The sequence below is a fragment of the Uranotaenia lowii genome, chromosome 3 (genome assembly GCF_029784155.1).
Source record: "Uranotaenia lowii strain MFRU-FL chromosome 3, ASM2978415v1, whole genome shotgun sequence".
Lineage (NCBI taxonomy): Eukaryota > Metazoa > Arthropoda > Insecta > Diptera > Culicidae > Uranotaenia > Uranotaenia lowii.
In genome coordinates this window covers 16,824,627-16,852,033 of record NC_073693.1, presented here as the reverse complement: position 1 = coordinate 16,852,033, position 27,407 = coordinate 16,824,627, and the positions used below count along the sequence as shown (strand labels likewise).

General features: G+C 35.0%; 1 protein-coding gene across 13 annotated transcripts in view; it reads right to left on the bottom strand.

Moving 5' to 3' along the window:
* The window catches only part of LOC129757875 (potassium voltage-gated channel subfamily H member 7-like), a 505,815-nt gene that overhangs the window by 239,272 nt on the left and 239,136 nt on the right, over positions 1–27,407 (bottom strand). For 4 of the 13 annotated variants that reach the window (XM_055755245.1, XM_055755244.1, XM_055755242.1 and 1 more), the window contains exon 2: positions 17,986–19,557. The exons of the other annotated variants lie outside the window; for them this stretch is intronic. In XM_055755245.1, the coding sequence (XP_055611220.1) occupies positions 17,986–19,227 (1,242 nt within the window). In that variant the 5' untranslated portion in view covers positions 19,228–19,557. The remainder of the gene's footprint in view (positions 1–17,985; positions 19,558–27,407) is intronic. 13 annotated transcript variants of the gene reach the window in all.

Sequence of the window (27,407 nt, the reverse complement as noted above, 5' to 3'; positions counted from 1 at the left end):
ATTTTGATTCATTTTGAAAGTTTAGATTTATTCTATCAGAAAAATTCATTATTTTTTATGTTTGATTTATAACCATTGGTAAGAAAATTGTGTTACGAATCAATTTCTTTTTTTGTTCTGTATTTTGATAATGGCATTATTTTTATCTAAATTTAAATTTCGAAAATCCTATTCTCAATGCTGTAAAAATTTTAATTTATGCGTCCAAAACGATTTTTTTGATAAAAATTATCATGAATGGTTCTTTGGATGCCGATAAAACGATTTAAAATCTGCTGTTGAGAATTGATGAAAACAATATTTTTTCAAATTTTTTTTTGTTAATTTTTTTTTTGAGTAATTTCTAGAATTTAATAAAATTTGCCGGGATTTCAGGTTGTTAATTTTGAAACCAATGCACAATGGGGAAAAAAGTGTATAAACCGCAAACAAATTCAATAACTTGCTCCTCATTCGAAACAAATCCATGAAAAAGAACTTTCCTTCAGTGAAAATTTCCAGAAAAGCGATTGGACATAGTTTCCCTTTATTTTGTAAACAATACAATAAAAAACTTTTTAAGCCTCGAAAACTTTGAACAAAAATATACCTTTCTTGTGAATTTTTTTTTCTGAGAAATCGAATGGAGGCTGTTTGAGCCACCGCAACCTTCGGAAAATGAAATAATGACTTTTTTTACCCTACATTCCCCTACATTTTTTAATTATTTAAGAAAAAAGCATGTTCGGACTTGAAAATTTTGAGGAAAATGGGACGTATCTTGTGTGATTTTTTTCTCGAGAAATTCAATGAAGGCTGTTTGAGACACCGCAAGCTTCAAAAAATGGAGTTATGACTGTTTTTACCCTCAATTCCCTTACATGTTTCTATTAATTCATAAAAAGCATGTTCGGACTCCCAAATTTTGAACCAAATGGGACAAATCTTGTGTGATTTTCTCCAAGAAACCCAACGAAGCCTATTTGAGCCTCCGCACGGATTGCAAACTGGAGTTATGGATACTCTACCCTCAATTTTCTGAAATAATTAAAACGTGTTGAGAAATTGAGGGTAAAACAATGCATGCGGTGGTTCAGTTAGGCTTCGTTGGACTCCTCGGAAAAATTCACGTAAGATACGTACCATTTGGTTGAAAGTTTTTAAGTCCAAACATGCTTTTTTAGAAACAATTGAAAAATATAGGAGAATTGAGGGTAAAACCCGCTATATATATAGATTTTAATGTCGGATCTTACTATTTCTGAACTGTATAAAAAATGTTGGGAAATTGAGGGTAAAACAGCTAAAACTCGAGTTTCAATCCGTGCGGTGGCTCAAACAGCCTTCGTTGAATTCCTCGAAAAAAAAATCACATAAGATAAGTCTGACTTAGTTCAAAATTTCCTAGTCCGAACATGCTTTTTTCTTAAATAATTGAAAATGTAGTGAAATTGAAGGTAAAAACATTCATATTTCAATTTTCCGAAGGTTTCAGGGGCTCAAACAGCCTCCGTTGGATTACTCGAAAAAAATCACACAATATACACTCCATGGATTTGTTTCGACTTAGAGGGAGACATTGAATTTCTTCGCTGTTAATACACTTTTTTCCCCATTGTACAATAACCATAACTTTATAAGTGAATTTATTTGGTAGGAAAAAGGGTATGAGTGCAAAAATAAAAAAAAAATTTGTCACCTCAGTTACCGTCAAATAAACGTTGTTTTTATTTACAATTAAGATAGTTTCTAGGATTTAGGATTAAGTTTGTATATTTTTTTGCTGTACAGAATATTCTCCTATATATCAAATACTTTATTGCTATAGCAAATTTAAATCAAATAAACAATGTTTAGAATTTACTGAATCAAAGAGTTGAACTCATCATAATTGATCTGAATACTTAATTGACTTTAATGATGTAAAGTAAATGTAATGATTAAAAAACTAATAAAGACATATTTATAAAAAAAAAAGATATTTTGTGGAAAAAATGGTGTCAAATGATTTGTTTTCAATTTACTACCCATACTCTTTAAAAAAGTTCATAATAAATATCTATGTAATTTTTATGGAAAACAACGCAGTTTGAGTGCTTTTTTCTCGAAACCAGCTTTGGCTCCAAAAGCCTAAATTTTCCTCAATTTTCGAAGAATTCCACCTCATTCAGATCTAGTGAGAGAGTACCTGTAGCAATTTGAATTTTTTGTTATCGTCATCATCATGATCAAAAGACAAATTATTTCGATTAGGTTTTCACCAAATCTGAAAAGGAAATATTTAGGTAGTCAGATCTACAAATAATAACGAGCAACAGTCAACGCCAACAACTTCCGTCCAATTCTTTTCCATGAAATGAGCAACCAACAACACTGCTACCAGCCCAATGTTTCAGAAAAGTAAGGCAACGTCCCATCTTGTGCGGAAACGTTTTCCCTCTAATTAACTAAACTGAAAAGAAAACGTCTAATTTCGCTCACAAACAATCGATTTTTCAAAAAGGGTCGGTTCACATTGATGTTGAATCTTGAATCCGAAAATTTACTCAGCTCGACTACACCTACCCAGTTGCCCTCCGGATTCTTGACCTTGACTTTCGGATAACCTCTCTGATCCCAATCCGGCCACTGAAAAGGGCATCGAAGACGTAAAAAAAATGGATCCAAAATGAAAGATTTCCATCAAGTGAATGAAAAAAAGAGAACAAATTTCGATTCCCTTAAGCCAAGGCTCGTCACGATCGGAAGGGTGTGGATTGTGGATGTGGGTGAATGTCAATCAACTCCATTAGAATGCGATAAAACAGTGCCGATTGGCCCGTCATTATTATTTTGGAAGGGTGCGCTTTTTCTTGAACCTTCCAGTGCAGTGGTGCAACCGAAGGAGGGGTCGCCAACCGTGGCCTACAGGATAACGTTTAAGTCTTCTAGGTCAACGGTCATGAGATTGAATCTTGGTCACGGACCCTTCCTGAGGGCTTATATTACTTTTATATCATATTTAGAAGAAAAGTTTTAACAATAACTGACTCCAGTAATATAATTTTAACAGTTAGTACTGGGACCTGCAGGTGCTCTGAGCATGATGTTTTATCAATGGAAGGTTTCAATTTAATTCGTAACGATAGAGCCTACGGCCGAGGTGGAGGTTTATGTGTGTTTGTAAGACATGGAATCAACTACAGAATAATCGATAAATCAGAGATTTATGCTGCTGTAGGAGATGTTACTGAGTTCATTTTCGTTGAACTGCAATGTTTTTTAAGAAAATTCTTAGTTTGATTGTTCTATAGGGTAAATGTACCCGACCTTGGCACCTAAGGCATGGTTTACCCTTTTTTTCAACATTCCAACCTTCCTGTTGAATGCACCATAGAACATTCTTTGAAGAATTTACTTGCTAACTTGCTTAGAGTTCAACAAAAATATGTTTTCTCTATGGAACTGTCATTAAAGTGAGCAAAATGCATGCAAAGTACTCACTGCGGTGCTCCAATTACTTGGCCGCCGTACCAATTGTTTGCCGTTTCGATGATCCGATTCTTGGCCACCAGCAATGTGCATTAGATCTTTACCAACAACGCTCAATTGACAGTTAACAGAATCTTTGGCTATTCTGAATATAAGGCCACTGACAGAATGACGTCAGCTGCGCGTAAAGTTCTATGCGACGATGGAACACCGGGCTTCACTCATACAACAAAAAGGCTTTCGAAAACATTGATGAAATTTGGTTGGAAGGGAAGCACAAAATAAGCTTTCATTTCAAAAAGTCGGAAGTCCAGAATTTCCGCATTTTTTTTTTTATTTTAAAAACTTTAAACTTTTTACTCATTTAAACAAAGTGATGATTATGAACACCTCAGGTTGTTTCTGAATATTTGTGTATGAACAAGAATCATTGGTTTATGAATGACAACCAAACCTTCATCAGGGGGGCCGATTCAGAAACGAATTATGTCCACGAGTTGTTTGAACTTTCTCTTTTTTATTAACATTAAATCCCTTTGATGAAATCTAAACTAACATATTTTGTAAGCAAACTTTTTAAACTGAAAACTTCAAAAAATTTCTCTAATATGTATACAGTAAATTACTAATGAAGGACTGATAAAATTTGAAAAAAGCCAATCAATCTAGGAAAAGTATTTCAGATGGAATGGGCTTATCTTGACTAGCCCAGGTTTTCAACGTAGAGTTTTATCAGAAAGTTGGTGTGGTCCAGCTGCCAGAATATTGAGGTAAAATATCCGTATCTGGCCACGATGGATTCACATTCCTTATTTTTTAAAGAGATTTCACAGTTCACCATTTTTGCGAATTTTGTTGAGACAATTTCATCAAAATAAAAATCCAAAACGTCTTGAACGAGAGTAATACTGAAAGGTTTGAGCCGTGTCAAATTAACGGGTTATTAAAAAAACGACTTGAACGTGGTTGTCGTCAAAGTGGTATTGTAACGTTGAATTGGAATATCTTATTTCGAACTTTTCTCATCGATTAGATTTTTCCAAATATTGGAAAAATTGCTTAGATTTTCTTAGTTTTTTTGGAGAATTCCCTGTTTTCTATGTTAACTGAACAAATTCACGAATGCTAAGCCTGACAACCGATTCATTTACGACATTTCTATGGTTCTGTGCATCATGATGTGTTGTCATTTATAAATCATTGTTTAAATTATTCGTTTTCAGTTTGTATAGACCATAAGTTGATAGTAAAATATTCTAGGAGACTTGCGATTGCGACACATAGGGTTATTTTCACTACCAAACAACTATTTTCTAAGTTTGGCTTCATAAAGTAAGAAATTAAAAAATTCCTTGAATGGTATTTTAAAATTTTGCCCTTTTGAATTTGTTAGCTGAGATTATGAGCTTCTAGCAAGAGCCATTTCGAATGCCCGGGGCGTTGCGCAGTGGTTTGACACGCCAAAAAGAACGTAAAAAAAAGTAAACCTGGCTAAAACATTTTTTTAATTCGACTCACATCTAATATCTCAAGGAATAATTCGAAAGAAAACGATATTTTTCTGAACTTCCAACTTCTGTTTCCAAGAATAAAATAAGAACAAAAATCCAAAAAATTAAATCTGAGTATATGGTTCCCAAGCAATAGAAAACGATCCCAAAACTCAATTAATTATGTATTTTATATACTAAAGTCATCAATTGCCATCGATCTAACCGTTTTTAGATAAGAAAATCATCTTAAGTCTTGTGAGTTGCTTAATTTCACTAAGTTTTTTTTTATTTCGAACCACTGCACACTGGTATAGAACATCAATCTAGCGGAACTAAATTAATAGCGCCCAGGGATGAAAAGATAGACTTTTGATGTCTTCGACAACATTTCATAATTTAATAAGGCGCATACTTTGAAATAAAATATAGAGTCGAGGGGTCCACCAATAGCAAGATAAAAATGCTAACTTTTTTGTTAAGCATTTTAGAGCTTTGATTTCTTCTACAAAGTTGTTTATCTTAACAAAATACATAACTTTGCTGAACAAGTCAAAGTTCTACAATTGTATTCTAAGGAGTTACAATAAAATTAAAAATAATACCTTGAAAAAACAGTTTTTTAAATCTGAAACGTTGTAGGTAAGGCAAAACCATTTTCAGTCTTCGAAACAAAATTGAAAAACGTTAAGATCTACAATCTTTTAGTACATTATGATGTGTTTTGAAATTGCTGAAGCGCTGTAGAAAGCATTTAGTGTAATATATTGACGATTTTCAAAGAAAAGTATATCGAATTGCGCAAATTTTCGCACCATCAGCCAATGTGGATTTTATTTTTGGTGTTAAGAGGAATCATTACCATATAAAACTAGCGTGGAACTCAGTGGAACTCGAAGCAATTTTAAGATTCAAAATCTAGTATTTTGTTCACAAATATCACTTTTTTTAGACACTTTATAAGTTTCTTAGTTTATTTGATGCAATGAACTTGCAGAATTTGAGAATATGAAAAAATTAGATGATTCAACCAGTTTTCCGCTTCGAATTTATCAATAAAATCTGTTGTAGTACATCATTATATAAATGGTATCTGTACCAACACGTGAAAGTGATTTAACTCCAAAAGTAAGTAGCTTTCAGCTTTCAGTAGCTGGTGGCAGGCCAATTTTTGCTCTGTTTAACGAATAAAACACTTTTGAGATAATAAATTTTCGTTGGATTTCAAACTCAATTTGACCATTTTGAAACCATTTTGAAACCAGAGCTGTAAACACGTTGATATACACCATTTACTCCTGACCAAAGCAAATGTTGTACAAACAAGTGTCTAAAAAAAGTGATATTTGTGAACAAAATACAAGATTTTGAATCTTAAAATTGCTTCGAGTTCCACCGAGTTCCACGCTAGTTTTATATGGTAATGATTCCTCTTAACACCAAAAATAAAATCCACATTGGCTGATGGTGCGAAAATTTGCGCAATTCGATATACTTTTCTTTGAAAATCGTCAATATATTACACTAAATGCTTTCTACAGCGCTTCAGCAATTTCAAAACACATCATAATGTACTAAAAGATTGTAGATCTTAACGTTTTTCAATTTTGTTTCGAAGACTGAAAATGGTTTTGCCTTACCTACAACGTTTCAGATTTAAAAAACTGTTTTTTCAAGGTATTATTTTTAATTTTATTGTAACTCCTTAGAATACAATTGTAGAACTTTGACTTGTTCAGCAAAGTTATGTATTTTGTTAAGATAAACAACTTTGTAGAAGAAATCAAAGCTCTAAAATGCTTAACAAAAAAGTTAGCATTTTTATCTTGCTATTGGTGGACCCCTCGACTCTATATTTTATTTCAAAGTATGCGCCTTATTAAATTATGAAATGTTGTCGAAGACATCAAAAGTCTATCTTTTCATCCCTGGGCGCTATTAATTTAGTTCCGCTAGATTGATGTTTTATACCAGTGTGCACTGTGTTCTGTAGGAGACCACGTGGTCTCTGTTCGGCAGACTGCAATGCAAATGCTGTTCGCACACATACCAATGTACCTTCGATTCATGGTTCCCAAATAGCGATTTTTGCATTTTCAATGCTTGGATATGACTTTTAATTAGTCGAACCACTTATGTTCTCCAACTTATTTCAAAGCTTAAGTTGATAGAAACGATCTTATCATACAACCCAATTAGTATGAAAACATTTGTGCCTAGTTTTAAATGATTTTTTAGGGAAAACATCAGCCCAAAAATTCCTCTTTAATGAACATGTATTTTTTCCAGCTTCCAACACTGGTGGTGTATTTCGATTGAAGTTGCATGCCAAGAAAAGGAACAAAATTAGTTTTAAATTTTTATTCAAAACCTACATAAATATTCATTCTTTTGTCTTTCTAGTATTTTTTGATTTTTTGCTGAGTTTAACTGTAGGCATGAGTATTTATTGCAAATTTTTTAAATTAATGTCCGCATTTGAAATCGCATGTGAATTTAACAGTTGCACTAGAAAGGTGAATTCATCTGATTTTCATACGGTGATTTCCAACATAATTGCCTCGGATTCAGATCGAAAAAAAATTAACTACTTTAATAAAATACAAATAATTGATAAATTGGGGAGGCACAATTTTGAAACAAATTATTCTCTTTGCAATTAAAATATATTCAAAATTTTTTAGCTCAATTTGGACTTGAAAAACATGAAAAGACATATTGGCATGCCAAGAAAAGGACCATGCCAAAATAGGGCTCACTTACCCTAACCCTCCAAGGAACAATTGTACTGAAAAATTGTTTCAAAAACTTTCTGAGATATCCTTGCTGTATAACGACATGGCAATCCTGGGTGACTTTAACATAGATCCTACTAAGCATAATGCAGTGTCGAATCAGTTTTGTAGCGTTCTTGAGTATTTTGGATTTGGCTGTGTTAATGATAATCCTACTCATCATTATCAAGCAGGGAGTTCATTAATCGATCTTCTGATGACGAACAACCTGGAGTTCGTTCAAAACTTCAACCAAGTGTCGGCCCCTGGTTTTTCTAGACATGACGTTATTTTTGCATCGCTGAATATTCCGAAAAGTGTTTCGATCGAACCTGTTACAATAAGGAACTATACGAGAATTGATTTACCAAGACTGGAATATGCAGCTAATTCGATTGATTGGTCAAATTTACATTCAATTGGTGACGTTGATATGGCTGTTGATTGTTTGAATGTAACTATCTTAGAACTGTTCGAAACCTTCGTTCCGATACGTATTTCAACACCTAGAGTGAGAAACAAATGGTTTAACAACGACATCTTAAGGGCGATGATTGAGAGAGATCTGGCGTATAGATGCTGGATTATTTGTAGAAATGATTTTTCTCATTCAGAATACAAACGTCTTCGGAATCGCGTAACTACTTTGATAAATAAAGCAAAAGCTAGCTTTATTCAGCGATCTGTTGAACATGCTGACTCTAGTAGGGTGTTATGGAAAAGGTTGAAAGACATAGCCGTGAGACCGTCTAACAACGCAAGTGAAAACGTCTTTTCTAACACTGCTGAAGAAATCAATAACCACTTTGCCACGAGTTTTACGACCGACGAACACAATGTTGCTTGCCCTCCTGTGAATCCATACGGCTTCAGATTTTCAGCGATATCTGAAAACGACGTCATTCTTGCCATCTCATCTATAAAATCGAACGCTGTTGGATCGGACAACATTCCTATCAGATTTTTGAAGTTGATTTTACCATCATTGATCAATCCGATCACGTTTATCTTCAACCTAATTATATCAACTTCAAAATTCCCTAGAGCCTAGAAAATGGCGAAAATACTTCCTATTCGTAAAAAAGGGAAAAGTTTGGATTTAAACAATCTTCGTCCAATCAGCATTTTATGTACATTATCGAAGATGTTCGAAAAAATTGGGAAACGCCAAATCAACAATTATTTGAACGCAACGAATCTACTCAACTGCAATCAATCGGGATTTAGATCCGGTCATAGTACGACTACAGCACTACTAAAAGTACACGACGATATCCATGCTACTGTTGACAAGAAAGGTGCTGCATTTCTGATGATGATCGATTTCTCCAAAGCTTTCGACCGGGTTTCACATGTCAAACTACTGCGGAAACTATCTTCGAAATTTAGCTTTTCTGGCACCGCTGTGAATTTGATTCAGTCCTATCTGTCTGGCAGAACACAAGTTGTGAGTATTAATGGAATTTGTTCAGATCCTGATCCGGTTATTTCGGGTGTACCGCAGGGTTCAGTTTTGGGCCCTTTGCTATTTTGCCTGTTTATTAACGATTTGCCAGAAATTATTAACCACTGTCAAATACACATGTTCGCTGATGATGTCCAACTTTACCTCTGCTCCTGTACCAGCTCACTTGAAGAAATGGCCCGACAGCTGAATGACGATTTGATGTGCATACAAGTTTGGTCTGATAGAAATATGCTTCCAATCAATGCTTCGAAATCTAACGTGATGGTCATCGCTCGTAACAGAATGACTCATTACTCTAGGATAGGATAATGTTTTGTATGTCGATAAAGTATGCAATCTTGGAATAATTTTCCAAAGTAACCTGGAGTGGGACCACCAAGTCAACGCACAATGTGGCAAAATCTATGCAATCCTACGCCATTTGAAGTTATCGGCAAGCATGCTTCCACCGCATTTGAAATTAAAAATAGCTAAAACTTTAATTTTACCACACCTAACCTTTGGTTCTGAGTTTTTGTTAAATGCGTCAGCTATGGCGATGGATCGGTTACGTATCGCAATCAATCATTGCATCAGATGGATTTTCAAGCTAGATCGTTACGCTAGGATGAGCCGCCATCATAGGAGTTTCATAGGCTGCTCGTTTTACGAATTCTTCAAACACCGTTCAAACATAATGATTCAAAGGATATATACAACAACGACACCTGATTATCTCTACCAGAAACTTATTCCTTTCCGAAGTAATCGTGTAAGAAAGTTGGTAATTCCAAGAAACTTTACTTCTCACTACAATGGCACACTGTTTGTACGAGGCATTGTCTACTGGAACCAGTTACCTGATGAAATCAAAATGGTTATCAACATTGGTATGTTTAAGAGAGAGTGTTTAGCCAGGTTAGATTAGGAAAAGATGAAAGTAGGTACCTAGTTGAGTTCGAGAGTTTGTTCATTAAAAATCCCAGTTATAACCAATTGCAGTGATTTATAAGATTGTATCTTAAATTGCAATGATAAATAAAAACAACAAACAAACAAACAAACAAACAAACAAACAAACAATAATTTTACGGATAAAAACAGCTCTCCGGTGTGTTTGAGTTTTATCATAATTCAATTCCAAATGAGGCCCTCAGAGCCAAAGAGGTAAAAGTACAAAAATGAACGATTATGATTTAATAATGCCAATTTGATATTTCAAAGTTTATTTGGAGATTATTTCAGATTATGTATAAGATGTTTCTTACCTACTTTTACGTTCGAAAGATAAACATAAATTTTCGAAAAATGTATGGAAATTAGCCCAACACAACAACTTGAAAGCGTGTTTTCTCGTGTGCTATCAATGTTAGAATAAATATTTTTCTCATGACAATTGAGAATTTACATGAAGATTTCAGAATAGAATACAAAATTTGATACTGAAACCAAAGAATTAAATTCAAATTCCATTAAGACACTAGTATAGGAGTTCAAGTATTCAAAACCAAAAATCAGATTTTCATCTCGTTTTTGGATTGATTTTTTTTCGGTGATTCAATGATTTAATTGCCGTGTAGTTTACGTTTCGGTTTACTTATTTTATTTCAACCATCTTCAGAAACTAATAGCTTTTCTACACCCGCTGGGGCGGTCACATTGCTTTTCTATAGTCACTGTTGATGCTGCTGCTGCTGCGGCTAGCTGTCGACTGACATAAAGAAAATTGTTCATGTTAAGAGAACCAACGAAATTGACAATCCTACATTGAAACCATTTTTATGGTAATAATTTGAGAATAGTTTATTGCAAAATTAAGTTCAAAATATTTCAATTCTAATTCCAATTCTAAGACTGAAATTGGAATGGATATCCATTAGAGATACTCAGTATTGCCGATTTGTTAAAAATTAAGCAGCTACAAGGTTTTTTATAATTTTAGATTTAAAAAAATCGAGAAGGGAAAAAGGGTTAGAGTGTATAAACCAACGCACACTGCAATAATGATAATTCAAAAGTTAATATTATTTTTGCATATTTTTTGCATTCGAGATTGCTCGGTTTTGTTAATTTAATATAGCTTGAGAATACTGAAAATTTCAAAATGATTTTTACTGGTCATTTTCTTCATAATTTGTTTTAGTTTCGATATTACTCAGCATTAACGCGGATATTGACAGGATAATATTCTGAAATGTTTATTAACCCTCTACTGCATGGACAATGTATCCGTTGGAAAAACAATTTTCGCCTGAAATATTATAAAGGCTTTGCCGTAGACGGAGCTACGAAATGAATAACGCTCGAAAACTTTAAATTTGAGTTTTTTTATAAATCTTGCAACATTTTACCCACATTTCCCCCATAGCATTTTCATTCAGATTCTACTACACTTACGGCATCGTCCATGAAGGTGCTGCAGCGCACTGAGTGGCCACGAAGCTTTTTCTCCTCCGCCTTGGTGTGGGCAAACCTCCTCTCGCCGCCTCCGGCATCATGCCCCAAATGAATTTACCGATGCCTCCGCTGGTACGCCGACCACAGATGCAGACGAGTAGTGCCGTTGATGATGAATGGCCCAATGCCACAGTTGATTCGATGATAGCAGGTGCAGTCGAAACTGCCGATGATGATACGTGGCCAAATGCCACAGTTGATTCGGCGACCACCGATGCAATCGAAGATTGCAGTCGAAACTGCCGATGATGATACGTGGCCAAATGCCACAGTTGAATCCACGATCGCAGGCCCAGCCGAAAAGTGCAGTCGAGGCTGCCGATGATGCTAAGTGGCCAAATGCCACAGTTGATTGCAGCACTGCAGGTGCAGCCGACGAGACTGTCGGTGAAGTCGAATGGCTAATTGCCAAAATAGATGCTACGCCTTAGAAACAAAGTGTCTCTACGAGGATGCTGCGTGGCTCAAAGCCACCTTTGATGTTGCACCGCGGGTGCGTTCTAGCCGAGAGAAGGCAGGCAGTTGTAGCCGAGACTCCCGGTGATGTTAAATGGCTTATAGCCACCTTTGAAGTTGCCAGCGCGGGCACTTTGTGGCCGAGGCGAGGCTGGCAGTTGCAGCCGAGAGTTCCGGAGATGCTGAATGGCTAAATGCCACCTTTCCTCCGGCAAAAGTTGCAGGAATCGATGGAAACCTCGTATCCGAGGCGAAGGTGCTTGATGGTGGATAAAAGAAGGTCGCCTGTGTTGAACATAAGGCGTTGTTAGAGGAAAAGGTTGCAGGCTTTTTTCCGAAAGTGGCGTCTTACCTGAGCGACCCTCTTGTTCTTTTTGCTTTTCCGAAGCTTTAAGCTTCCCTCTCGCGCAAATTCACCCTTTTAGGTCGGCGGGAGAACACCTAGAGGCCGTGGATAGACTCGTTTTAGTTTTCTAAACGATTAGTTTAACAAGGTGTCTCACCTTTCAGTGGGGCTCTGCCCTCTAATCTTCCGCGAGCACGTACCGCGTGGCTGGTATGCGCCTTGTCGGAGCTTTTTCTTTCAGTTTCGTGCTGGGAACTGTCGTATGCGGGTTTCGGGTTTCTTTCCCGTTTAAAACACTGCCACGCTACACTTCGCTCTCGTGGCGATCTTTTTTCTTCGCACCCGGAAATGATAATGACATTTCCCGGGTTTTCCACCTCACGCTAAACTTAATATACTCGTGTATTCTACACGCCGAGTATTTTGCGTTTGTTTGGGTAAATTTTAACGACACGCTATGATTTATCAACATGGGGATGGGTTTTTTGGTTGCCAAATTATCGTATCATATTATTTAGGACTAGAAACCTCAAATTAAATTTAAATTGTAACAGAAAAACAAAATCAATAGTGAAAGAAATGAGATTTTTTTTTCAGTTATTCAGTTATTAAGTTATTTCCGTTGACGAAATTTTTTTTCTCAACGATTTCATAGTCCATGCAGTAGAGGGTTAAAATTGGTTGAAATCATTAACAGAATTAAATAACGCTAAAAACAGTGAACAAATGTTGGGAACATACATTTCTTGCATACAGTAGTGAGCTACACGCTCGTTTGTTTTTAACCATTTATGGGTTTGAAATAACCATTTTATGGTTTATGCTTCAAAACCGCCAATTTGGTTATTTTTCAACAATATTTCTAGAAAGTATTTTAACCATTTTGGTAGTTATCGAGCGTTAAACATAAAATGGTTGAAAAAATCGGTATTTCTTCATCGCTATTTTGGATATTATTGCTTTTGCAGCCGGGTGCGTTTTATAAAAAAAGCAACTCAAGTATTAGTTTGTTGTGAAAATGAAATCAGTATACGGCAAACGTTCTCTGTTGATGGTAAGTCTTCAATAAATATAATATGCTACTGGACATCGAATTTGTGCATTGTTTCTTCCCCAAAAAAATACTGAAATCGAGGGTTCCCGATTATCGTGAGTTCTCTAAGCTCTAAGCTGGTATGGTCATTTTCCGTACACTCCGGAAAACTAAATTGGATCGAAATGGCCGTAGAGGAACCAGTAGATTTAACTAATCATTGGAGGAATGACTCTCGTGGCCAGAACTATATGGAATTTTTACAAACATTATTTTTAAACATTTTTACACTTGTAATCTGTCCCTACAAAACTATCTGGTAAACATATAAATTTTGGGACGCTAAAAAAATCATTATTTTTAAATTTCAAATGCAACTGAAACGAATTTTTGTAGCTTTGTCCCGAAAAAATCGAATTTCGTTGGGAAGAATGACAGCTTGCTGTTAAATTCCTTAAAACGAACACAAACACATACAGAATCTCAATGAAACTTGATGTTTCCTCGAAGAGATTCCTTTTTCTTAACTCTAAGCGTACAACTTTCCAGGATATGATGGCTAGCATCTTACAAATGCTAAAACGACCAACACAAAGAAAGTGTTCTATGTATGCCGTGACCGAGATTCGATCTCATACCCGCTGGCTTAGAAGACTTGAAGGCTATCCTCTACGCCACGGGCTGCGGTTTCCTTGAAAAAAAAATTTGGATAATAACCATTTTTCAACTTCTCTGCCCTTGTTTCTTATGTTTAAAAAATAACCATCTTTGAATTTCTCCCGCATGGGATCTTAAAAGAAGTCATAAAATGGCATAACGCGTAAAAAGGTCACAAATGGTTTTTCTTGAGCACATAATAGTTAATTATATTCGAGCGTGTAAAATGTTTTAGTTAAATTAATTAAACGTAAATCTATCTATTAATGTCCAAAATATCAATAAAATTCCCCACAAACAATGTAAAAGTTTTAAGTTAACGTAATAAATCTTCTTATTGTGCAAGACGATGCACTTAATGTAAATGAGAGATGTTTTTCATAATCTAATTGGAAAATAACTTAAAATTATTTCAATTTTGACAATGCTAAGAAAAAGCTATTTCAGCCGCCGTCAAAGCCGTTACCTTGTTTTCAGAGCTTTTGTGTTGAAAAATATGGAAAAAATGCCCAGAATTCGAAAAAAATATTGTCTTGATTCAGCCCGCAAAATGCTGGAAAATTTCTGCAAGAGCTTTCAGCTGTTATACTTCAAATTTTAATTCAAATTTTTCAGTTTTGTTGTCTTTTCCTAAATTTCTTGAACTTGAAGCAGTATGATTAAAGTAATGTTAAATCTTTTCATTTTATCTTCTGGTTGGTCTGGGTCAATCGCCCCCATCGTCCTTGCAAATTTCAATAAAAATGATCCAAAGTTGAAATTTTCGAATTTTCAAATGCTTTGCTTCTAAAAACTTCCTTTTTTAGGTTTAAAAATTAACGACATTTTTTATTAGATTTTTGCTCTTTTTGTTCCTAATTTTTCCTATGCTTGGGATCCTAATTTTGCCTATGGCGAAACAATCAGCTCGGCAAGTCACTTGTTCTAAAAGCGAAAATTTGGATCGAAACAAATTTGGTTCCGTTTGCTTGAGTAGTTCTCGAATTGTACGAAATATGGTATGGGCCCCCCTCCCCCCTCATCTTATTTTCCCATTGGAAGAAGGGAGGGGTACCAAATCATTTCAGGAACATTTTTCGTAACCAATTACACTCCTATACCAAATTTGGTACCATTTGCTTGATCGGTTCTCGAGTTATTGTGTTTGGGAGGCCCCTTTCCTCTCCCTGTTAGAAGGAGTGGTCTCAAACCATTTTAGGGGGTTAAACCCCCCCCCTCCTCCATGAAGGTCCATCAAAACCAAGCGAGGTATTCTACTCTAGACTCAAAATTTGAAAACCCTAATCAAATTTTGATGATGGAGTAGTAAGGATATTCGATAGTAACAATCTTGACTTAGAACTGATGTCAAATCCTTGAAAACTAATCCAAGGTTCAGCATTCAGCTACAATTTTTCAAACTTTTCGCACTTCTAATTCATTTCTGAGTACTGAATTTTCAATAAGATTTAACTCATTTCAGAAATACTGGTTCCGTATTATTAAAACCGAAAGTATATTTTGTTTTCATATTTCGGATTAGGTATCCACTTAAGATTTTTTATTTTTGGTTTGAATTGAAATGAAATGCTGTGTTTGAAATCGTCGTTTAAATTTTGTTTTACATTTCCTTCAAAAATTGACTCATGGATTTTAAAAACTCATACGCATTTTTTACATTTAGTTAATATTTTTATTATATAACTTAGAAATCATATGTAAAATTCAAACATAACAAATATCTAATCAATGAAACCCAAGACATTCGAATTATAATTATGGATTCCTGATTGAGGGCTCTGAAACTTTTTTCAATTCTTGACCCATATATCTTATCCAGAAACCCATTTAATGTATATTTCAGAAAACGTATTAAAATTCCGAAACAGATTGCAGTTCAAATTTTGAATTCAGGTTCAACATTCGCATTCATATTCAGCTCGTGAATGAGTTTTGAAATGAAAATAAAATTATCAAGATGACTATTTCGGCAAGGGATTTAAATGGCAAGAGATCGCAGGCTTATAATTCTGATTGTTAGTTCGATTTTAAAATTTAATCAAAGTCAGTTCGTTTGCATAATTCAGTCGAAATTGACAAAAATTAAGTAGGTAGAAATTAAGTTCGTTTTGCAAGTTTTGTCTTATGAAAAACTTATTTTTAAAAAACCATCCAAATGAATTAATTTTTAATGAAAAGTAATTGATGATAAGGGCACAAGTATCTTCTCTTAAAGTAATTGAAGGGAATTCCATATGGTTTCGCATATTGTTCAATACTATTAATATTGCAGTTTTTTCAAGAACCAAATTTCAAACTAAAATTTTCAGCTTGGATCGAGATTGCATAGATCCGATTGGAACCGCAAAATTTTAATCTTTTCATTTAATTTTGGAAATTGGATTTATTTTTTGAAATTTTTATTGATTTAAGGCATTCTTAAAAAACTTATTGTAAGTTCAAATCAAATAAGCTATATTGAGCTGGTCAGATTACCCGGTTTTTCCCGAACTTGCCCGGAAATTTGATAAAAGAAATTAGAAGAGTTTCGTCCCAGACCGGTTGCCCATTTTTTTTTGGAAATATCCGGATTAATTTTTTTTTTTTGTAATTCAAACAAAAATTCCAATTCCATCATTATAATTTTGAATTTTTTCGCTCAAAAATGAAGATTTTCAACCTACATTTAATAAAATAAACGAAATTTGGAAATATAATGCCCGAATCTTGCCTGGATTAAAATAAAATAGCCCAGATTTGCCCGACCCGGACTGGTGCGGGAGAACTGCTGGCAATCTTAAGCTAACTTTACTAGATTATGATGCAAATTTAAAGATTTCAACCATCGATGAAAGTAAGTTTCCTATTTTATTACTAAGGAATTTTTAATACAAACCCTGATCATCATTTGAAAGATTTTACTATGGGTTTTAAAAAGTTTCTATTTAATACGAAAACACAATTCATTAAAAGAACTCAAAAAATAATTATTTCTAGTTTTTAAAAATAATATTTTTAATTTTTTTTATCATACATTGTTTGAGTAAAAATGTCATAGAAAAACTAGGTCACCGGCCAATAGGTGGATTTGTTTTTAGATAAGCGACTAAATATAGCCGAAAAAGTTTAAAATTCGTAAACAGAAAATTTACTTACAAGTTGAGAAATAAAAATCTGCAGTAAAAAGAAAGAAAAAATATGGATTTGTTTACAAGTACTTGGGGAGAAAACTTGAATGTAAAATCAATTATCAAATCAAATTTGTTGCATAGATATTTGAATAACTTTGCTCGCACTGTTGCGATAGTTAAGTGTTGTACATCAAATTAAAGGTTAAAAATTAAGCTATCGTTTTAGGAAAAGATTTAAAGAACTATAGTTTTCTTCTATTTACTGCAGGCTTTTGACTCTCAATTTGTAAGTAAATTTTATGCACAAATTGGTAGTTTATGATTTTTTAAATTTTTTCGGCCTTATTTAGTCGATTATCTAAAACAGATCCATACAGATGCTTGTACCAACCACCGTGCACAATAAAATAATCTTATATAAACAATAGCTTGCTACAACACATCTACGAAAATTTTCAAAAAAAGAATTGACTTTTTTCATTAAAATGTCTAGCGCTCACTGGAAACTTACTCAACTGAGCTCAAATTTGGCTAGAGTACTTGAAGCTGAATGGGGATGAAAACCTGCAAGTGGCATTGTGTTCAGCGAAAAAAGTCGAAAATTGAACTTTTTTAATGTACAAGTAAAGTAGGTCAATATGTAAATGTCAAAAAAATTTAGTATAAGATACACACGTACGTATGTAGGTAGCCGATGAAATACGGTTACTCTTTAGCCAAAATCACCCAACTATAAAATCCCTACACCCATGCTTTTCCACTTACCGTTTCGACGGGCTCCGGCAGGATAAGCTCCAACTTGTGCCCGAGCAGCAGTTCTTTGACGCCACCTTCGCTGAGCCCGGCCAGGTCCGTATCGGTGCCACCACCTGCCCCGCCATCCACCCCCGCACTACTCTTCTTGTGCGCTGATATCTTGCGGCTAATGTATTGGGGCGAGAACTTGGACCGGGACCGGGTGCTGTTGGCGTGCGAGAGCTGTGATTTATCCGATTTGTTGTCCAGCGATTTCTGATTACGGCCCCCGGATACCCGACGCTGCTGCTGATCCCCGAAGGGATAGTCTCCGTCGTCTCCGATGCCACCCTCGAAGGAGCTCGAATCGTAGATATTGTTCAGCGAGATAGGAACTATGTTGGGCGTTTCGATGATATTTACGATACGATTCTCCTCGGAATCGCTCACACCGACGTCCGTGACTTTTCGCTGTCTCACGAAGGACGCCGTCGCCTGTTTGCCGTCTGCCAGCAGCGACTTGTGCGTGGGCTTGCCCGTTGTTGTTGTTCCTGGAGCAGCCGGCGGGGGAAGGCGCAATCGTGGAGTGAAACCGGTGTTGTTGCTGGGGGATATGAGGCTATCCATCTTTTGCCGCTGAGAATGATTACTGTTGTGCTGATGATGGTTATTATTGCTTAGCTTTTCGGTGTGCTTTCGTCGGGGCCGAACCGTTTTCAGGTCGTCGGAAGCATCTTCGGTTGCCTTTTGTTGATTGCCTGCCTTCGTGCTTCGTCCGGCAGCCGTCGTTCTCGGACAGTGAGCTTCACAACCACGGCACTCACTCACACACGATGATGGCACATTTTCCGATGGCACCGGAACCGGAACTGGTTCCAGCAAGTTCCCTACCACTGGTTTCGGTAAATTTGAACAACTCTTGGTAACGTACGAATCTTGACTTTTCGATTGCGGAAGTAGCAAAGAGTGACGATCGAAATACCCTGTCGAACTTTCATTAACCATACGCATAATCTTCTTCGCCCCACTGAAGATGCTATAGTTAGACAGCGCCCTTATAGGGGTCACTATCAAATTGCTTGACGAGTTTCGCCTTTTTATGCGACCCCTCGGTTCCATGTAGTCCGCCACCAGCTCCCCGTGGTCTCCGTTGCTGAACGATGACAGATCATCGTAACTCAACGTTTCGCACTGTCTTAACAACTGGTCCAACTTCTTGATCTCCGAGAGCTCGATACAGGAACTAATGGCACGCAAGCTTGTCTCCGACATGGTCTTCCTGCTGGGCTGGTGCCGTCCCGGGAGTTCTTCCGTGCCACCGAAATCTTCCACTCTAACATCATCACGGCCACTCGGAACCGACCGATTGCATGTTTCCCCCTTTTTTCTGACTGCCGTCAAACTTTTCTTCGCTTCTCACCGTTAACTTATTCCAATTTTTCCCTCTCACCACTATGAAACAACCTGAGCCTCGGGAAAAAGTTATTCTTCGGTGGTTATTCACTCATCACAGCACACTAAACGAGGGCTGGCCCATTAACATTTTCCTTCCCTTCCACCAGACATTCACCATTCCGATACAACCTGTATTTGTTGTTGTTGCTGGGGGAAAGAGAAAACTTTTTTGATGACAATCCATTCCAATTTTGCCTTTTGCTAAAGACTCGCTGTCGTGTATAATGGATTCGATACATATGGCTGGATTTTTTTTTTCTATTCTTTCGTTTTTACCCGTTTATCAAAGAAACAACCAAACCGTTTTTAAGAAATCATTGTGGTGCAACATTCTGGTATTTTGGAGATCAATTCCTTACAGCAATAATGGAGATAGTTACAGAGGATTACAAAAACATGAAAAGTTCGAAACTACCCCAGTTTAACTATTTTATTCTATGAACAAATGCTATACAAAAACATATTGTAAGTTGCAGTTCAACCAACATATTCATAACGTCTTCTCATAATCATATAAACAAAATTTAAAAGTATCCAGAACAAGCTGTCGGATAGTCGATTTTTTTCAGGCTGTCAAATAATCACATTCCATTATGGTTTGGACGTTTTACAAAAATTTGATTGATTTAAATGATCAAAGAATCTTGTTTTCTCTGTAACTCATTTTAATAATGAAAAAAATCATAAAATCTATTTTACAGTCAAGTTTATTAAAGTACAAAAATAAATAGGAACTACAATCTCAATATGTACTAATGAAATAAAATGTGGAGAAAAAAGCATAGGGATTGATCATTCATTCGAATATTCATTTCTTTGAGTTTTTTGAAAATATCAAACAAAACAAAACTATTTTTCGAGTGCAAGATTCAGGGTGGCCACAGAACCGGGAAAACCGGTATTAACGGGAATTGAAAACCGTACTGGAAAACCGGGAAAAACTGGGAATTCAGACCCAAAACCGGGATAGTTTTCAAAGGAAAATTAAAATTCAGTTTTGGTTCCAAGATCAAAGATTCATCCTAAAATTCAAAATTCAGAATTATTTTTCAAATTTCTATGTCAGAATTTAACGATTCAAAAAATGTGTGGTAAGATAATCATAAGTTTGAAACTTAAAAACTACTCTGACTTCTCTTCAATTACCTTTGAATCGAAAAAAAAAAATTCACCGGAATTCATAGTTCAAAACTGTTTGGAAGAGTGAGATAAGAAATTAAAAAGTCACTTATATTTTGTTCAAGTATCGCATGCAATTACAATCATTAAAAAAACTGTCAATCACATAAAAACAAGTGAATGAAAATTAAATTTTGAGTTTAGAACTCTTTGTTCCAGAACTCTTGAAAATGTAAAAAGAGGTTAATATTATACTATCCGATGAGAGTTTTTAACTCAAGGGTTAAACCCAAGACAGAAACTTGAAAATAAAAAAAATACGCACGACACGGATTTTATTTTTGTAACCTCGTCGATATTCGACATCAGATCTTCAGAGTTAAATAAAAACGATCAAAAAATTTCAAATTAAACTTTTTAAAGCTTGGATACCGTCTACTTTTACTTATACTTTTCAATTTCCATGGCCTCTTAAAAATGGAAGTGTACAGATAATCAATAAACTAATTCATCAAATATTTAAGGTTGATGGGACAGCACATTGACGTAGTCAGAAACATATAAATTTTGCCATCAGTTTTTAATTTCCCTAAAAAACGCGATTTTCACCATTTTAGAAAAGGGGTTTCTTGCATAAAATTTTGTTTTCAATTAGAAAACTACTAAAATCGATAGTTTTTGACTATTTTAAATTCCATGTAGATCATACGGCATAAAAACACCAATTTCAGTCATTTTAGTTTTGTTCGAAATAAATTTGAAATTTTTTCACTAATGATTAGTTATAGAATTTAGAAAATAATTATGATTGTTCGAATTTTTTTTCACCAACGCACAGTGGTTAAAAACCAATAAAAAAGTTGAAAACAATTAATAAAAAGCTTTTTTGTCAAAAATTACAGGTGAAAAATTGTAAAAATAAGAACTTGATTTTATTTTAAGTTTGCTATTTTTTTCTATAATTATCAAAACGGGGCTTGAGCTTTATACCAGAAAATTGAATATTTTTCAATTATTTATGAAAAATTTTGTTAAAATTTTGTATGGGCTCCAAAATTCCTGTAGGTTAGGTGTATCAATACTAAAATTGATGTTTTATGGTGAATTGCTTGTATATCGAAGCAAAAAATGCTTTGTTTACTCTGTATAAAAACTTTAAAATTTCAATTTTTGAACCAAACCAGTCGATTGTCGAAAACTCTTAACGCTGAAGGCTACTTTCATTCAAAATACTCCGAAAAATGATGAAAAGTAGCATTTTTGCATAAATGATGAGCAATCATAATTCTAGCTTTCAACGAAGTGTAAATGTGTCTGTTTAGTGGTTTTCAATCACTATCAAATGCTGAAGAAAGAATTTCATTAATATGTCTCTGCTCTGCACAATAAACTGTGACTCACAGGAAATCTTGAAGGGGCAAAAGTACGAACTGCAAATGGGGCAAAAGTATTTGTAAAATACGCAATTTAATAATACTAATAATCTGATCGCAATTTTTTGACTTTTTTAAAAATGCACTGGAAACATTAGCGCTTATTTTTGTTTCCACAAACGCGCTAAAAATTGCTCAAGTACGATGAGAACTGGATTTCCTAAACCTGTCGAAAATCGACAATCAGTGAAGAACTCCCAATTCGTGCAAGTTATTCGCTCATTCATAGGATTTGTATCAAAAGCGAACACAGATGCTGCTGCTGTAAGCAAAGATTAATTTAAAATAATTTTCCTCTTGACTTGATGAAAAAATGTGGAATTTGAAAGGTCGTACTTTTACCCCACATCTTTCGAACTTTTGCCCCAAAGGTGGTGTAAGAGTACGTTTCGATAGCAGTTAGGCATTTTCACTACTGCTATCAAATGCGTCGATCGATTATCTTCGTAATTTTTTAGAAGAGAGATAAAAATCTAAGGAATCATATGCTATTCTTGGTTTTCAGGAAAAACAACTGCAAAATTTTCTAAAAATAGGATGGCCCTAAGGTCGTATTCTTACCCCACCATACTCTATCACAGGCACGGTTTTTGAGATAGCGTCTAATACAGAAGTTCATTGTTTTTTTTTCTTTTTTTGGGAAGGATCGAGAAAAATCCCAGTAGGAGACTCAAAAACAGGTGAAAAATTAACTATTCGACCAAAATTCACATGGTAAATCGTTTAAGAACTCCTAAAGAACCCAACTGTGGGCTAAAATTTGAAAAAAAAAAAGTGAAGATTATTGATTCCATGAAGTGAGATGAATGTAAGGGTTTTTTTTTTCAAGCTCAATCCAAAAATATGAACAGAGGAAGTAATAAAACAGTCATATTTTACTGACTGCTTCGTCTAGCTGACTTATAAATTGGACTTACTTCATTTTTACAAGGTAGAAAAGCAACACTGGTAAAATATACAAAATACGGTTGTCAAATCGTGCGCAAAATATTTGAACTTCTTGTGGGAAGATATTTTGAAAAAAAAAAAAAATGAAATCTTTAGCGATCACCTGACAGGTTTCCATTTAGAAACTTTTCGTTGACAAGCCTCGCCTGGATGTTCCGAAGATAAACATGGAGAAAAAATTGAAAAATTTTATGTCTTGTATTTGAGAAGGCTTACTTTCTGTGGAAACTGCAAATTACTCAGTCTTTCATAAGGATCGAAACGATGAATGGCTAAAAATACGAAGAAGACTGTCTTCAAATGCGACCGTTTTTACTGCAAAGCTTTTCAATAGGTCCCACAAAGTTTATACAATGTTTAAGTTTGGACTGGATTAGTGCCATTACGTAAAAACGCTGTTGGAGTGATAAAAAGTCGAATATGTTGTTTTAGTTCCGAAGGAGGACAATCGTCTAAATTTGATATAGCTTTGACCAAATTCAACATTCTGAGTTATTTAGAAGGTCAATCTTCAAAGATAGCAAACGTAATCAAAAATAGCATTGATTTGAAAAAGGTGGATCATAGTACGCATTATAGATGGCGCACGTGTTGCCCAAAAATTAAAGTCGAACAATTTCTTCATTTGACGCTATATCCAAAAACACTTGATAGAACATCACAAAAATTTGCATATGTAAACATTACACTACCAGGAAACTTAGCTGAAAATTTCATCAATTTAACTCCATGCATTCTCTGCATATTCAATAAGAGTTTCCGGTATCGCATTTCTGCAGTATACTAACGTCATATCGATCATACGTCGAAGGTATCGCAGAACATGCTTTAGGCCTCGCTAATGTATATTCGTCAGACTGGTCTGATATTTGCTGACTACGCTTTGAGGTAGCTCCTCATAAATATCAGCAGCAGCGTTAGTCACGTAGCGCTTAGTAGCTTCTCTGATTCACTGATTCGCGTCTCAGAGTCGGTACTGGATTGACGGAATCTTGATCATCATCGTCATCTTCGTCATTGCTACTCTCGTAGTCATATTCTGGTCTGTTAAGCAAAATGTCGGTTTAAAGACTATACTCTCTAAATTCGGTCTTCAGCCCGTCGAACTACTACGAAGATATTCCCTGCCATTGAACTACCTCTTTCCCAAAGCTGTCCAATAAAGAAGATAATGGGAACATTCGATCTCTCAATAAATCTAACAGTATGGTACACAAATTCTGCAAAAAAGATGTTCTGGTACTAAAATATTATTACTTACTCCACTAAATTTATTTGATTAACCGTGCAAGGCTCAAGTTCCTCTGCCTCAAAAAAGAAATTAACCTAATGGCTTCATTCTTTGGCTTCGGGCAGGTTCATATTTTTACTTTATTTGATGAACTTCCCCCACCATCTGCTGTCACTTCGCGCAGGACACATGATGAGGAAATGTCTGGCCACTGCTGGCACTGACTGGCCCTAAGACCGAGTGACTTCCCTACCCAGGTCGGACTGCACCCAGGAAGAGGTTTGTCATTCTGTCACAGCACACACGCGGTGCAAATAAATTATGTCCCGCATTCGGGTGACGGTTTACCCCGGACATTTTTACTTCTCTTTTTCTGTGTTGGTCTTTGGACAGAAACAATATTTTTGGCAAACGCCATGTGTCGTGGCACTTGCTTCAGGACAACGAAAAGGCGTCAAAAGGGTAGCCCAAAACCTCAAGTGTCAAGTGTTTTGGGATTGTGCACAGGCTTTCGTGGTCTTGTGGTGGATAGTTTCAGCTTTGCTCCGTCAGAATATTTGGTCCAATCTAATTTCGCATATTTGCAAACGGCGAAACGAAACGACCGACGACGCTTTCCTGAAGCTTAATTATAACAACTCTCACTGAATGTGTAAATATTAATTACTAGATTACGTGTGCCGGCTCAAGCGAACCTTCGCATAAGGTAAGGAGGATCGTTCAGTGAAACGACCATCGATCAAAAGCAACAGCGTGGCAAACTTCAAGCGAAAGATATTGGCGCCATTTTCCCTTTCTCACAGGTGTTTTGCTTGGTTACGGGCCTTCTGCCTGCACAATCCATGATGGTCTGTTTATCATCATTTCATTAGATATGAATGGCTGGAAGTGTTGAATAATTAAGAACGTGCATCATCTATTCCTCATTCTTCGCGGTTCTTCAATTGAAATATGGATTCAGGTCTTTTGAAGCCAAGTTCCAAAATACGACTTCAAACAACTACCAAGGGATATTCATTGTCAATGTCAAAAATTTAACGAGATACCATTTAACAACAAAGAAATTTCTGGCGATATCAGATTTAAAACAATTTTGACAGTTTTGACAGTTTTGACAATTTTGAAAATTTTGACAATTTTGACAGCTTTGACAACATACGACTTCAAACAGCTACCACGGGATATTCATTGTAGATGTCAAAAATTCTTCATGATTTCATATAAAAAAAAATCTCAAATGATATCAAATTTTTGACATTCCTGACAATTTTGACAATTTTGACAATTTTGACAATTTTGACAATTTTGACAATTTTGACAATTTTGACAATTTTGACAATTTTGACAATTTTGACAATTTTGACAGTTTTGACAATTTTGACAATTTTGACAGTTTTGACAATTTTGACAATTTTGAAAATTTCGACAATTTTGACAGTTTTGACAATTCTGAAAATTTTGACTATTTTGACTATTTTGACAATTTTGACAGTTTTGACAATTTTGACAATTTTCACAATTTTGACAATTTTGACAATTTTGACAATTTTGACAATTTTGACAATTTTGACAATTTTGACAATTTTGACAATTTTGACAATTTTGACAATTTTGACAATTTTGACAATTTTGACAATTTTGACAATTTTGACAATTTTGACAATTTTGACAATTTTGACAATTTTGACGATTTTTACAATTTTGACAATTTTTACAATTTTAACAATTTTGACAATTTTGACAATTTTGACAATTTTGACCATTTTGACAACTTTGACAATTTTGACAATTTTGACAATTTTGAAATATTTGACAATTTTGACAATTTTGACAATTTTGACAATTTTGACAGTTTTGACAATTTTGACAATTTTGACAATTTTGACAATTTTGACAATTTTGACAATTTTGACAATTTTGACAATTTTGACAATTTTGACAATTTTGACAATTTTGACAATTTTGACAATTTTGACAATTTTGACAATTTTGACAATTTTGACAATTTTGACAATTTTGACAATTTTGACAATTTTGACAATTTTGACAATTTTGACAATTTTGACAATTTTGACAATTTTGACAATTTTGACAATTTTGACAATTTTGACAATTTTGACAATTTTGACAATTTTGACAATTTTGACAATTTTGACAATTTTGACAATTTTGACAATTTTGACAATTTTGACAATTTTGACAATTTTGACAATTTTGACAATTTTGACAATTTTGACAATTTTGACAATTTTGACAATTTTGACAATTTTGACAATTTTGACAATTTTGACAATCTTGAGAATTTTGAAAATTTTAATAATTTTGATAATTTTTACAATTTTGATAATTTTGATAATTTTGATAATTCGGATAATTTTGACAATTTTGAACTATTTTGGGAAGCAGGGTCTTGATCAAGGAAATTGATACGTGTAACAAGGGAGAAGCAGGATAAAACTTTTAATGGTGGTACACCAACTCAAACATTACATAAAAGGCGAAGCGGCAAAGAACTCCCAGCTTCGAACTTACCCACAACATTCGTTTCATTTCAATACACACACCCTGGTTTCTAATAAAATAGTCGAACCCACCCCAATTCTGATTGTTATTCAAAGAAATCGAGAACTATTTTTATTATCATCATCATTCTCTGGCTCCAAGAAACATATCGTTGGTTGTATTATCTTTTCGAGAAAATGTGGAGAGGGTGGTTGGTCGCCAGCAGAAATGGAATCATGACACGAAAGATCTTCTTTGCTGTGGTTCGTACCAGACTATAACTTTCCGTCTGTCATCTCTCAGTCAAAAAGCACTTTAAGTGAAGGAATTCCCCCTTGGTTTATGGAAAGAAGAAATGACAATAATAGTGATCAAGTTTATTTCACTTTTTCTTAAAACGAAGAAAAAAAGCAAACAAATTCAAATCCCTCAAAGCCAAACGTGACGGATAGAATGTCTGTTTTTATCTGGTTGATAAAAAACATGGAGGGCAAAGTTTAGCTCGTCTGGTTTATCTTCTTCGTTTGCCTCTGAAATAGTTCTGGTGTGTGGTAGCCAGGAATATCTCATTAGTGCTATTTTTGCCGCCCGGTTGGTTCGGTTGACATTTCAAACTTAATTTGAATCTTTAATCATCGGAATGAGATTAAAGTTGCTAGTCACATGTCAGGGGAACTTACAAGTTACCCGAAAATGAGGGAGTTGCAGAATTTCAAATTTAATTGGATAAATTAGGTTGAACCAAAACCATGAACTTTGTCAGC